General features: G+C 34.3%; 1 protein-coding gene across 1 annotated transcript; it reads right to left on the bottom strand.

Moving 5' to 3' along the window:
- Positions 1 to 1,710: 1,710 nt before the first annotated feature.
- LOC134665763 (uncharacterized) lies at positions 1,711 to 14,519 on the bottom strand. The gene is made up of 7 exons (XM_063522737.1): positions 14,369 to 14,519; positions 7,465 to 7,517; positions 4,839 to 6,130; positions 4,337 to 4,631; positions 3,001 to 3,403; positions 2,194 to 2,290; positions 1,711 to 1,947 (listed from the first exon to the last, which is right to left on the bottom strand). The coding sequence occupies exons 1-7, from the start codon at positions 14,396 to 14,398 to the stop codon at positions 1,781 to 1,783; spliced, it is 2,337 nt and encodes a 778-aa protein (XP_063378807.1). The 5' UTR covers positions 14,399 to 14,519; the 3' UTR covers positions 1,711 to 1,780.
- Between the last annotated feature and the right edge of the window lie 1,301 nt (positions 14,520 to 15,820).

Below are 15,820 nucleotides of genomic sequence, written 5' to 3'. Positions count from 1 at the left end.
CTAATAAACAATGCAATATATGTAAGTTAAGTTTGTAGGTACACATATAATGCACATGTGAAACGCCTGAGCCAATAATAATAATATGGTGGTTATCACAAAGGTAATTTAGAAGATTTTGTGCCTAGGCGCCAGCAAATGGCATCATAAAAATATGATCACAAACTGAATTTATCAATAGACCAATGAGTATACGTAATGGTTCAGTGAGCAGTTTTATATCAATAGCATAATCTGTTCCAGAGTCCCCCGGAGTCCGCTTTCCTTCAGTTTTGCCTCCATTTTTTAAGATTTTCTAATTTTTACAATATTTTTATACTAACCGTATACTACCGTATACTTAGGTAACTACACCGCTATCATTTTAGCCCTCTTTTGCTTTTAAGGATTACAAAATAGCATCCAAATTTAGAGACTTCCAGAAACAATTAAATTGGTTTATTCCTAACGTAAGACAGATTAAGATAACAAAGACTGGAAGTTACCGTGACAAACATAATTTCAAGAATTCAATGCTTCCAGTTGACAATTATTTTCTCAGAATGTCGCCGCGGTTTGTTTTCTTTCCTTGAACCTGTTTGGACATTACTCACGAATACCTGTTGTGCGGTTACAGTACACAAGTTTTAAATTATTAAGAGTTCTGGCTGTAATTCATCACGTGGAAATAATAGCTAGTCAAGCTAGTGACATGTCCTCATCATCAATATTTAAGAGCTATGCTCTTATTGTCAGTGGAGTTATCGCCACTCTTCTCTATGCCGGGCCAGCCACGACATGTCCTTAGTTCTAACATATCTATTAATATGTTCATATCCAGTGCTTAAATTGCGGGGGCGAAGAGTTACTGTTAAAACAAGAGGCAAGTAATGGCTTGATAATACTCTTGATATGGAATTTAGCATAAACTTGTAGGTAAAAGTGAGTCATGATTTGCGCTTCATAGATGTTAATTTAGTGAGCTCGTGGTATAGTAAGTGATACAAATAAAGTCGTCAATTTAATGCAAACAGTTAAGATCTAGATCGCAATATTTTACCCAAGTAATACGCATTTAAGTCTAGTAGGTACTTGTAGCTGATACCTACGCATCTGTCGGACCTTGAAAAATTTACTTTTCAAACTATTTATTATAAAAATATACAAGTGAAGAACCGGAAAAGCAACGTTTATTTATGAAAACACCTCCTCTAGCATTTAAAAGTCACAATTCATTTGCTCAAGTACTTGAAATAATCCAGAGTCAAGTCAATGTACTTTCCTGTGGATCTAATTAGAACTGCCTCAAGGGGATTAGGATGTTTAATTGTATTCCTTACAGAGCCCATGCTGTGCCTAATCCTCCTCTTTATTTCCGCTTTCTAAGTAATAAAGCCCACTTCTCCCTACTTCAGGTTTAGGTTGAGCTCGGGGTTCACTTTTGGCACCTAAAATATTTGGTGCAGACACTGTTTTTTTCGAAAGCTTCTGCCATCCATTGCAAACATCTGATAATTGAGCCCAGAGGTTTAATAGATGTATAAGTAAAGGAGATTTACAATTAAGGTAATAATTTATTATTAAATATAAATGCACATTTGAAAGACTAAACATAATCACATCACACATTAAAATTAACCATCACATTTTTTTTAAATTAGTCACTATCCTAATTCCTTAATAAAAGAGTGTGACCACTGCAGCACTGTGCGAAAAATATCAAAGACACTTCACCAACTGACAGTGCCGCTTGTAAGGTAAGACGTAGCTCAGCTTCGGTAATGTACCATTACCCAAAAGCCTACGCTTCATGTTTATTATTGACTTGGAAGTTAATGCCCAGATGCGCAGGATTGACACCCGCGATGGCGGTGGCGACGGGGCGGGCGAGCGCAACGCCTGACACGGCCACGGCGGTGGCTTGAGGGCGCGATGCTGCTAGACCCTGCTCGCCTATCACTGCTAGACCTGCAAGATACAATATCGTCATCAGAATTTGTATTATGGATTGTTTTACGTTACACGTACAATGTACGACTTATCGCCACTAGACTTTGTATATTTATCTTAAAATTTCTACGTTCAGCGTTAAATAAAGGATTTAATCAAGTCAAATCAATAAGGTATTAAATACCTAATTTTATCATAATTTCAAAACTATTCGTTGCTAAATTCAGTCCAAGAGAGGTTACTAAAGTACCTAATTTTACTTACCAACAGGTTTGGCTTCAGCAATAGTGATGCCCGATATTGGGAATCCAATATTGTCCCCATCGTCGGGCGAGTCAATACCAACGCCCTCTTCACCGACCTGTAACAGACTTAGTTTAACTCCTCTATTAAGTTTTGATGGCCTCCTAGCCTAGTCGTTAGTGACCCTGCCTACGAAGCAAGAGTCTCCAGAATAAATCTCGGTATGGCCATTTATTAAATTGATGGGATGTTTACAAAAAACAACATAACTGACTACACTGGTTGACACCTGAAACGATTAACAATATTCTTAAAAAAGTGTCAACCGCTTTAAGCAGATATGTTGTTTTTGTAAACACCCGTTCAATTAAATCATGATTAATATTACAATACAAATTTGCCTGAGCCTAAATTATAAGAATCCAAATCACGATAACTATAACGCTATCCCGCTCGCACACCGGAGCGGTGTGCGGATGCGCATCCAATGTAAGACCGCCTTACGTCTTCTCGCGCAATAAATTGCAAATGAGGATGAACGTGCTGCTATGTTCAGATGGCGCTGCATTATAAAAGAAGTGCCTATAGAAGTATATATTTTATGTTTATGGAGTTAGAAACTAGCCGCTCAAGGCACTATAAATCCCTTAAAATTAGCTTTTTATATTTTTTATCAATATCGTAAGTTACTCGTATTATGATTTGTGAATTTGTATAAAAAATAATCGGATTAAAAAATACTTTCTTAACGTCATTTTTGATATGATTTTAACTGCAATAATCCACGTGTTGTTACTTAATGTACAGACATGCGTTGGTCATACTTACATCCTCCTCATCATTCTCATACTGCCTCTTCGATCCACTTTTGAACAAAACGTCAACATTTTCTCCAACTTCATCAATTAGCTTGATAGTGTTCGAAGCATCCTCCCCCAGGGATGCCAGTTGGGACCGGAACCTTTCCTTGTCACTGTTATTTAAAGCACCAGTCTTTCTCCCAAGATTGTGAAGCTTTATCAAACCACTGGATAAAGATTGCAGGTTTTGAAGATTCTTGGCTAGTACTTTAGATAAGAGGCTCTCATCGATATTTTTAACTACGTTTTCGCTGCTTATTTTTTCTTCCGATACTATGACTTCACTGATGACAACTCCTCGGTTGTTGGTCTTTACTTCTAGATATTGGCCCTTGCCGCCGCCGTAAAATGGCAGGTATTGGACTGTTGCGCTATAAATAAAGGGAGTTTATATTATGTTAATCTATTTCAACTATTCTATTTTGGATGTGAATTAATACTTGTGAATTATAACTATTAAATACGAATAAATTCCATATTCCTGTTTTAATTAACGGGTGATATTTGTTCGCACAATGAATTATTGTTAAATTTAATATGCAATAAGCATGCCTAATAACTAAGTAAATTTTCAATCTCAGTTATTTAGTTCAGGTGCCTAATGTCGAATAATATTTTAAAAATACAAGTCTTTATCTTACATTTTGAAGTATCGTAGAATTAACAACATAAAATACTAATATTAGTTCGAATTTGTATCGTTCTAATAATAAACTAACACAGAGCGCCTGCACAAACTTTCAACGCAATTACGGCTGTAGACCGATAGCATCTGAATCGTTGGGAAAACAGTCATGGTGGTTGGTCGATGTGGAAGTAGCAGTAGCAGAAAAAAAAACTTTTTTGCAGGGTGGTACTTCTGGCGTAATAAAATATAATATTTTTCAGAACCACCGAAGTTTTGGTGCTCAAAGTAGATTTGATTATTTTTTAAATATTGTTCCTCCTACTTTTTTAAACATAGCATAGTTATACAAACATTATTCAAGCTTTTAGGAAATAAAACAATAAGTATCATTATTAAATATTTTAATTTAATTAATACACAATAACCTTAATAAGTAGGTACAAACTAATTACAAAATTTACTAAATAGTTATTCCATTCGTTTCGAAAAACAATTTCAAGACATCATTCGAATGTGTTTTTCGAAATAGGTAATTTCAGTCTATTAAAGCATCATTAAATTTTAGTTACACACAATGAATTATTATGATAAATGATGAACTATTCTTTTAGCCTCTTTCGGTCTATTTTAGGTATATCAAATATACGATTTTTATTATATCAGATTATGTTCATACAAGTAGAGATCAGATTGGGCATGAGCAATGCCTCCAGGGCCAACTATAGCGGACGCCCTAGGATTAAACACTACATTTCCCTTGTGCCCAGACCCTATAATCACATGAGAAACTGGATTCGCGATCGCCGTCCCCTTAGGGCCATTTACGGCATGCGCAACTGGTTTCAAAAACAAAGTGAAAGTACTGTCTCCAACAGCCGGCGATTGTACAAAGTTTAATCCATCAAATTGATACTCTTCCGGTCGTTGGTTGTATCCACTATACGCGTCGTATCCCGAGTATTCTCCTCCTCCTCGAAATCTTCTCCAGACTCCCCATCTTCTAACAAGAAAGAAAAAGAAGTTTAATAAGAGGAAAGAAGAAAAGAAACAAGGTTAAGATGAGAAATTAGGAAAGCAAGAAAAAAGCGTTTAGTTTGATTCAGGATGGTAGTAAATTGTAGGCCCTATAGCAACAATTTTGCCTTCCGGTATCGCTTCTAATAATCTTGGGACCGAACCGTCGGTAGCGGCTTGCTGCTGCTGCAGACGCGTCACGATACTTGACAGATCTACGTCAGAGGTGAGAGCCACAACTCGAGAGGATGGCCCGGCGACAGCAAGGCCTCCTGGCTGCGTGTAGGCCAAACCACCAGGACCAACTATGGCTGCTCCTCCTTTTCCAGCAGTTGCTACTCCACCCGGGCCCGCAATAGCTACGCCTCCTCTTCTCACTTTAAGTTTATTTATGAAAAACCCAGGATTATACGCAGGCACAGATGGCCGACCTCCAAATAACGAAAACGAACCCATGTGAAATCTCAAATCATCGTCTTTTGGCACGGTTTTTGTGCCTTGTGCAGGTGTTTCGGGTTTGACAGGTTTTGCAGCAGTTGTATCCGCAAGAGGTTTGCTGAAAAACTTTTTCAATTTCTTTGAACTTTCCGGAATCTTCATTTTGGGGGCTTCCGTTGAGACAGTCCTTTTTCTAATCGCTCTTGCTTCTCTAGCATTTTTTTTGGTTTCCGGTACAAACAAATTTACATTTTCATTTGTATTTCCTTCTTCAACTTCAGTCAATTCTTCAGTTCCATCTTCTATAGCTTTTTGCTTTCTGTTGCACACGTCAGCGTTTTGGCCATATTCAAAGAAATTATTCCATCCACCGCCATGAAGAAACCCAAGTAATGGATCTTTGACTAGAATAGGAAAGTATGGCGCCAATGGCCAATTTATATTAAAAGGAAGTGAAATCGGTGGTCTTTGTCGTGTCTGGAATTGAGAGTCAGACTCTATGGTATTAAAATTGTTTTGTGCATACTGATCGTATAAATTATTTGATGGTGAAGGCATAACGAGGACAGGTATACTTGTAATATATGGGACACGTGCCGTATTGCTCTGCGCTTGATTAGCAGCCGATAAATCAGCTGGGAGTACTCCATAATGCAATGCCCTTGAACTGTCATATCGATTTTGTTTTATATTTTGACTTTTAAGGTAATTACTCTCTTGCTTCTTTTGAACATTAGTATAACCATTTAGTTTGCTATCTGATATAATTTGCTGTATTTTCTCTAGAGTAGATGCGTCTAGAACGTAATCTCCTAGAGTATGAGTTTGCGAGTTTTTGTTTCGCATCCTATTGGGTTTTATTAGTCCTTTGTTAATAGCACTTATTTTGTCTAAAATCTCTTGCGTATTGTTATTATCAATATCAAGATATCTGATTTGTTCTCGTGGCAATTCTTCTTCATCGTTGATGTCATCCGTTGCTTCTTCAGGTATATCAAATCTCAGCGAAGTCGCTGACCTGAAACGCAACAAAAACATATTGACGTCAGTACTTGTTTATAGATATTATTATTTTAAACACCTTGCCCAAGCTTGTTATGAATTCAGCGTGAAGCCAATTAAGACATACTATGCGCAGGCGGTAGTTTCATCGACAAATTATCCTCATTATTTTACTAAAATCTTAGTAATTTTGATAAGCGAAACTAACTACGTAAATATTAATGTTTGCTATTTTACATTCGAACTCTTAGTAAGCAAGTGTTAAGCGTTAATAGAATCACCATAAATACTTGAACCATTACAACGCCCGGTGAAGAACCTCCGTCCACTAGTATTATTGTGTGCCGCATGGATATTAAACGCAGAGGAATGAGAAGTTAGTAAGAGTAAGAGGCACCGCAAAAATCTTTAAATTTGTAGATATAAGACAGTTTATACTATCCAAAGCAAATCTGCTTTGACGGCGTTCTGTATCAAAGTTGTTAAACTTCAAAAGTGTCTAGATTACTACTCATATAATTTGGTAATAAATTCTCAAAATTGTAAAAGTACTAGAAAGTAAGACGTTATGGTCATCATTTTATCTCCAATGACATTTAACGACTGACTAATTAATGACACATACAAAAGTGACTCTAGTGAAAAGAAAAGGGGTACAAATCTTGTAATCGTAGGTGTAGTTATAAGGAACTTGTACTCTTTTACACACATTTACAATTAAAATGGAAAGACCTCAATGTTTTCAATTTATTGACTTTTTACGATTTTGACGTAGAATTTCGACGTTAATGACTTTGACACATAACGGCGAAGTTAAATTAAATTTTCCTCTTACTCCTTCATTGACATTCTCGACGTTTTGTGTTGGTTAGTTGTGCTTTTAATTTATTACATGTGCATTTTCCGATCTACTAGTAAAAGCGCAAGGCCTTTTTACACTTTTATTACATTTCACATTATTATAATTATTTCCATTTATTTTATGTATGACACTATACATGACAGTCAAATATTAATGTTTTAGGTACTATTGTCTGTCATACAGAATTGGATCGTAATCAAGACGATCATAATTATTAAGGTAATATTTTTAAATTTATCCATGGTAAACGATACAAAATCTAGTAGGTACTCATTTTTAAAACGTTCAATTCTTTCCGTGTAGTAAGACTTATAATCCAATCAAATAATTACTCATTAATTCCAAAAACTTAATCAATGAAGACTTTTAATTAATTGCTACTGGCTTTATATTTCATCTCATGATTAAATACAAATATAAATTATTTATGTGAATCATTACCATTAGAAAGTATCAAATATGAATGTGCATATTAAAAATATACTTACTCGCTGTCAGAAGGCCGCGAAGATACCTCTATAAGGCAGCATGTCAGCAACACCTGGAAATTGGGATAATACTAAATATTAGTTTAACTTAACAACATTCGTTTTGTACTTATTTAAAAAATATATTTTAAGTTGCTATGTTAACTCCACAACCTACTAATTTATAAATTGTAATAATGTTCTAATTAAATATTTTAAGTTAGAATGTATTGTGAAAAATATTGGTTAAGTAATTTGGATGCATTGACATGCACACTAACATAAAATAACACGACTATTCAAAACTGGTAAAAGGCTAATGAGTACTAAGAGAAAATGGGAAAAGTCAAGGTAAAATATATAAATGACCTTTTAAATGTTTTACATCTAAAAAAGGGTTGTCTAAAAAAACTAGTAACTACAAAGCTTGAGTTAAATCGTTAATTACTTTGCGCAGTTGTACATAAGTATACATCAAGAAAATTCAGGAAACTGGTTTTACCCTAAATGAAACCCAGCCAAATTGATTTCGCGTTTTTGCAAATTTTGGAAATATTCAATAGAATCCTAAAAATGTATTTCAAGTATGTGTGACTCATAAATACATACCTAATTCAAATATACTTAATATTATAATTTACAACATTACATCAACCGTGGTAAGCACATTGACAACCATCATCCATTTCTTTTGTTGTTTACATTTTACAATCAAAGGTTTATGCTCGTTTAATCGCATATCATTTTATGGAAGTATGCCATTTTAGAAATACAAATGACGATTGTATAGATCTATTGACCGCTATTTTATAAAGCGTCCCAGTTCACACAATCTATTGTTTTGGAAACAGCTGCGATTAATGCAAATTCGGCAAATTTTCACCTGGCCCAGTTTCCCAAACAATGCCAAGGAAAATCACCGATAAGTACTTAAACATATATTGACCTGCATGATGAATCGAAATAAATAGTACTTTAACTAAAGAAAAATTTGATATCAGAACACATTCGGACTTTTTCTACCTCGTCTTACTTACAAATTTTACAAAAACTTACTGTAAAATCTGTAAAATTACATAATAGTATTGAGTTAGTATTATGACATATTTTATTAGTTAGGTACTATTTATGTACTATACGTACGAGTAATATATTACTTTGATAATATATATTAATATGCCTTTGATTCCCATGTTATCAATAAAATATTAAAGGAAAAAATCTCGTAGACTACCCGCTTTCATACATTGTAATTGGTTTAGTACACTCGGTAATTATAATACCGAATTGAGAGTACTAAATATTGGACTCGTATTAAATTATACTTAGTAACACTACAAAGATTATAGAAAAATAAAAATATTCGAAGTAAAAAGAGGTCGATGGTCCATTTCGCAATCGAGATACTGTTGTGGGCACGTACGTGGGCAGTGCACTCGTGTTAGGGAGGGAAATGTAAACGACTCAATTTAATGGAAATGTTTATAGGAAATAATTATAGTAGGTATTTTCATAGAAATTTATTGCTCAAGCTCCGTTTAGGACTATTATATGATAAAAAGTGCTTTTTAATAGTTGTCCTCTTAAGTCTTAACTTTTTGTGCTAACATTTTTCAAGTCCAGTAATTTCACTTGATATTGCTGCATTTTATTACGTACCTAATGCAAATGCTCAAAGAAAGTTCATTGGCCTCGAAGACAAAAAGATACTTTTAAATCGTATCCTTAATTTAGAAAACCGGCTTCGATTTCTCTGCATTTGATTATCAAGTACGGGAAGTCATCTTGCACTGCCCACATTCACATTTATTCGACTTTGTAACATTTCACCAACAAACTAAGATTACTAAGAGACTTTAGAACTTTTTCTGAGAATAATTAAGATAGACTTAATAGAAATTTGAGCTTTAAAACTATTAAGAATATTTGTTTATTTAAAGGTCAAAGGTTAAATAAACTTTTTTAAGTTTAGTATTTGAATCAAATTTACCATATTTTTTAAAACTTTATTTCTTTCCAAGAAGGTATCCGAATACCTAACGCGTGTTTTTGTCACTTTTTACAGGTATGACAAGATACCTTTTCATTATTATCTTAAAAATATAAATATTTCTTTATACATAATTAGGTATCTTTAAAAACGAAATAAATTGATGCCTATGTGACTAATAACGTTGAAATCGTTCAAATCTATTTCAATTAAACAATGTCGAGAGGTGAAAGTGCTAGCTTCGAAAGATGTCAATTTTTTGATCAATTTTTTGTCTAGAGTGAAACTTTTTGCACCTCACGTCTGCACCGAACTGGATTTGTCGAAGAAAGTGAAACCTAGTCTGCCATAGGCATCCTAAATTAATATGTTTACTATTTCGTTGTTTAGTATAAACATACCTAATTACGTTATGTATAAAAGTGGTTCACTCCACTTTCCTTTTCAACTTGTTTATGCAAGCAAATTTAATTTCTCTGGTAATCAATCAATCAATCAATTTTATTATATGAACCACTCTTAGTTTATTACCTGATTATCTATATCACTCATTGATTTCGAACATATATTATCGTACTTAGGTACAGTAGACGTAAAGATATGTTTACACTTTTGCATCTTACTCCGTTACTCCTTTGTAATAAGGCGAAAAGAGTAAACATATCTTTGACGTCGACTTTCACGTTCACCAATAATTCATGTGTTGCACAAAAGTAACTTTTTCTTGGGCCGCTAAACAATCAGTTGTCATGCACTCTCATCAAAGAAACTTCAAGGGGAGGGAACTAATTATGTTTGTCTGGGGTATTAATATAAAATTTAGTTTCTTGGTATATAACCGATATATACAATAAGTTGACAAAATTGAGTTGCTTATATTTACATTTAAGTTTAGTTTTTAATTAGTTTTATGTTTAGATTATGTAGAGTATTTTTGACTGTTTGTCTAATAAAACAAAGAGTTAATTGTTTAAAAATTCGAATAGAAATTGTAAAGTTACCTTGCAGACCTCGCATCTTATAACCGAATGATGGAATATTTAATGCATAACCGTGTTTTATATCAACTTGAAATTCAACGTTCTTGGCCTTCATTGGCTCGACAATGCATGTTCATGGTCCGACGGTTCCATTTCAGCTAATAATAATCGCGATATTACCTAAATAAGTATGATAAGTGTCGGTACCTATGTACATTGAAAAATATATTCAAAGACCCTGTTTGACCAACATAAAAACTTTCAATTCAAGTAAAGTCTACAAACTGTGTCAAATAGCCAGTGTTGGCGGCCTGGCGGCGAGCCAAAAAACATAATATTGACAAAGAATGGGATGGAAAATTCCGTTCTAAGAAAACTTATATTATACTATACTAAGTATTAAAATTTAATTCTGGGTCTGTTATGTATATATACTGAATTTTGTTATGTATATAGAGAAGTAACTTACTTGTATGTAAATATTTACTAACGGTAAGTATTCACAGATTCATATGTCATTTTATTTTCGTAAAGTATTCGGGGGTATTGTGTACTTAAAATTAGAACTAACGAAATGAGCATCTTGGCCATGATAAAAAAAAAAGCTGTTGAAAGAAAAGAAAAATAACATGAAATTAACAATGTGTAGGTAAATACGTGTTATATGTAGTTATAGATTCACAAGTGAGTTCATAAAATGTCACGTACCAATTAAAATAAAATAAAAACTATGTAAGTATATCATTCTACAGACATGAATAGCTTTCTTATTTCACGAGTTATATTTAAGATATACTTATGACCGCTACCTTAAAGCACTTAACACACTCAGATCGCGCTGAATACCCTCAAAGGCCACGTATAATTAGGGTTGTTTAAGATAATTTCAAGAAACTAAACTGGAACAGGGCCTGCCCCAGTGTAGCAAAAAATAAAAAACCGGGCTAGTGCGAGTCGGACTCGCGCACAAAGGGTTCCGTACCATAATGTAAAAAAAGGCAAAAAAACGGTCACCCATCCAAGTACTGACCCCGCCCGACGTTGCTTAACTTCGGTCAAAAATCACGTTTGTTGTATGGGAGCCCCACTTAAATCTTTATTTTATTCTGTTTTTAGTATTTCTTGTTATAGCGGCAACAGAAATACATCATTTGTGAAAATTTCAACTGTCTAGCTATCACGGTTCGTGAGATACAGCCTGGTGACAGACGGACGGGCGGACGGACGGACGGACAGCAGTCTTAGTAATAGGGTCCCGTTTTACCCTTTGGGTACGGAACCCTAAAAAAACGAGTTTAGTCAGGTATTAAAGACAATTCCTTTTTACTTTTAGTTCAGTTAAGGTCGTACATAAATATGTACGAAATTGGCTGCTTAAATTGACTTTACAAAAAACTTATACCCACGTTTGTATTTAGCTTGATATACCTATATAGTCTATTATGTCTGCAGTATCAGTGTAGTGCATCATAAATGCATTAAATACGAGTATATACCGCAAAGAAGCTCTCCCGTGCAAGATTGTATCTACATATGTGACGTTTCACGGAAAAAGGTACCTTATGGCGGCCGGCACTTACGTCGCATAGCGCCGCAATAATATTGGAGCGGCGTTAATAATAGCGTAAGCGCCAACCGCCATAAGGTACCTTTACCCGTGGGACATCATATGTACAATATGTAGTACTCGTATCAGTGCAACATCACATGTACCGTCAACAACGGAAGGTAACAACTGTTTCCTTATCTACAATGTTTAGTGTGTGTGACACCACGTTAGAGAGAAGACAATATTAAGAAGATAAGTTGTAACGGATTTATTGTTCCAGGAAATAGTGCCACAATTACAAAGACGTATGAGTGAATTGCAAAAAAATTGTAGTTGAGGACATTAAAAGACCTGGGGGCCGATTTTTGAAATTCGAGCGCTCGATTTCGTCACTCGAAAATCGGTGGAAAACGGCGAATTGCTAATTTTTGAAATACGGGCGATCGTAATTTGGAATCTAGTGGTATTGACCACTCGACTTCAATTCTATTAGTAGCATTTAAACGCCTAGTAGTGGAGATATCATTTAACGAAATACACGAAATCGAGTGGTCGAATTTATCAATTCATCATATAATCGTAAAATATTCGTCATCCATATGAAGCTGTGTAGGTTTAACATATTAATTATGTAAAGCTTTTCTCTTAGTTTTGTCTCGTTTGTTTTAAATTGCATTTACATTGTACTTTGTCCTATGTTGGTCACTAATCGTAGGTAGCTCTAATCTTTGTGACATTACCAAGCAAAACAACTCGCCTACTTTAAAATGCATCACCAGTAAACTGCCGCGATCTACTGAGAACAATATCTCGGTCAAATACGACATACATTGTGGTCAAAAGTACCATGACAATGACCAATGACACTAGGGCTTTATACCTTACATTTAAGAACAGTGCCATACCCAGGTTAACGATGAAGCGTAAACTTTCAAAACCCGTTTGAGTAAAAGTTCTGGTTGAAATGAGCTGGAAACGATTATTGTCTTACACAAATATCTGTCACTTTCTGACAGTTATCTGAAGGACTTAGGGGATAATCTGCGGTAAACCCAACGGCGACTGTCATATGCCTACATGTTATTTGGTTCCTAATATTACTAATAATACTGACTTACAACTGACTTATTAATTTTAAACAATAAATAAATATGACTTGCAAGCTTTTCACTATTACATAATATATCTATATTTACTTGTCTTCAGATAGGTTATTGTTATTTATAAGTTATAATACTTTACCTACTTTTAAATAGTTGTATCAATGTGTGTGTAAGTAGTAGGTCCGCAAAAGAGTTTACCTATACGTTTTATGATTGCCTAGCGTATTTTCCACTTAACCTTATAAACTATTTTGATATTCTGTTACCAAGGTAAGTTATATACAATAGTTATATAAATCACTAGGTAGTTTATAACTTACAACATTATGCCAATAAAGTGAATGACACTTTGCATCAATGTGCCAACAGAAAAAATAACAAAAGAATATTTTAAGTTTATAAATTAGTGTTTAAAATTATATTTAGTAGGCTCCTATAGCACCAATAATATATGTTGCCGGTACAGTTATATTTTAAGGCAATGAACTCAGAGATTTTCCTCTTTACCAGAAAGGTTATTAACACATCGTTTTTTGTTGCGTAATGTGTGCCAAAGTCATTAAATAAAGCGGTTCAAAAACAATACTTGCTAAGAAATTTTTGTTCTTCTCATAATTAATGCGTTTACATTTTCTCCATATTTTTATTACAAGGCAAAACTGAGGAACTCCTCCTACTATTGAAATATTAAAGGTGATTTAAATAATAAGCAAAAAGCAATTACGACGATTAAAACAACTTATAAATTAAACTTAGTGCTAGAGTTGCTGGAAATTTGAAGACAGGATTAGTAGTGGGGTTGTGGTACTGGTGCTCGACGCAGTCCACTGAGACTGGGACTACTGGGAGGTACTGACATTACATCATCTTGAAACTTAAGTAATTGTCAATAGATGTGACAACAGGGTGTCATCTATTGGGCATTAGCATGTCGAGCACTAGTACTACCACCTTAGTAGTAAACTGTTTATTATACAAAAAGACATTCAAATGACAGACAGACAAATGACATACAATTAGCAAGAAGTACAAAGGAGTATAGTATAGGGTTAATGGATGTGTATCAATAATATATCTACCTAATATCAACCTTGGCTTTTGGAACAGTTGATATGTAGCCTAGCTAGATTTACATACATAGGTACACTTGTATTTTAATGTTCGACCTATTAGTTTTATGTTATTTATATTTTTTAATCTAAGGCTTTTTTTTTGCAATTGTTATTGCAATATTTACTCGACTTACTAATAATGCTAATATGATATCAGTGTTTTAATTTAAAAACTTTCTAAAGTAACTCACCGAAAATATGATCCATGAGTGCTGCGCCATTATAAACAAGTGTAATAAATATTTAATAACAAAAATGTATGTGAAATCTGTCGGCGTCAGAACTCGTGCGCAGTCCACTCGCGAATGTGGAGCTCGGAGGCTTCGCGGCAGCTTTTGCTAAGCGGCGCGGACGCCCGTACCACGGGTCACTTGAGAAAGTGTGGACGAGTTTGTTTGCTGTGGACGGTTTTTATAAGGCTTATACTCACACTTTACCGTATACCGCAAATAGGTATGGGTTTATATTCATATTCTAATGTTCTTACTTTTATTCATTCAATCCTTATGTTTTTGTTACTTAATTTTGGACAACTTAATGTTGTGACCACTTTTTTTTTATCATGGATATTTGTGCCACCTAGTTAGTTTTAGTTTGAGTTCTAGTTTTAGTTATTACTAGGCTTCACTGAAAATCAGCGTCACGTTGTGTGTCCTAGGATTCACTTCGTGACATCAAGGTGAGTGAAGACCATTTAGCACAGTTATTTATGAGTTCGTCTAAATGAATTTTATGTTTCATGTTATTTTTTTGTGCTAATACCTACTTAAATATTTCTTATTGTTATATTTTTTTTTATGGTATGGATGCAACACGATTATGCAAATATAACAAGCTTAATAAGAAATAGTACATTTCGATGCTAGTGCGGAAGGTATGTCATTACTTCACGAGTACCGAGATATCTTGCCACGAGCCGCAGGCGAGTGGCAAGACTCGGGACGAGTGAAGAATGACATTTCCGCACGTGTATCGAACGACGTTTTTTAATACAGTTGCGAAAAAATAAGAAAAACATTGTTAATCGTACCCTAAACAAAAGTGGTAACAGTGACAGCTCGGTTAGACGTCGTCTTTAAGTATATTATATCTATGGGCGTTTGGCAGCTATTCCGTTCCATTCAGTCAACTTATTAAGAACGGAATTTTCAATATTGAATATTAAAAAATAAACGTGTTATAATGATGAAGAGGTAAGTAATTAAATATGAAATATGTAATATTTTTCGTATTCTTACATTAACGGTAGGTTTTTATGCTGATTACGACGTTTAAAGGAAACTAATATTAACACTCATCAATAAGTAGTCGTGAATTGGAACAAGTATAAATTTAAAAAAATTGGAAAAGTAAAAAGCACTAGTTCGAGATAACCAACTTTCCGCACGCTAAACAGCTACGTAAAGTAGCACTTTTTGAGCAACTGTATTAAAAAGGTATTTACCTAACATTAGAACACGTGGCGGTAAAACATACATTAATTTTACTATACTTTACCTACTTCAAAAACCCGCAAAATACGTATAACATTTCTTTAGATAAAACATGTCATTATGGAAAAAATATTAAAATAATTAATAGTATAGTAGGTAATAAATGCCAACCTGTCTGGAGTGTCTGGTCCGATTGCCTATGAAGCCGGT

The sequence above is a fragment of the Cydia fagiglandana genome, chromosome 7 (genome assembly GCF_963556715.1).
Source record: "Cydia fagiglandana chromosome 7, ilCydFagi1.1, whole genome shotgun sequence".
Lineage (NCBI taxonomy): Eukaryota > Metazoa > Arthropoda > Insecta > Lepidoptera > Tortricidae > Cydia > Cydia fagiglandana.
The sequence above is the reverse complement of the archived record's forward strand: the minus strand, read 5'-3'. Positions and strand labels throughout refer to the sequence as shown.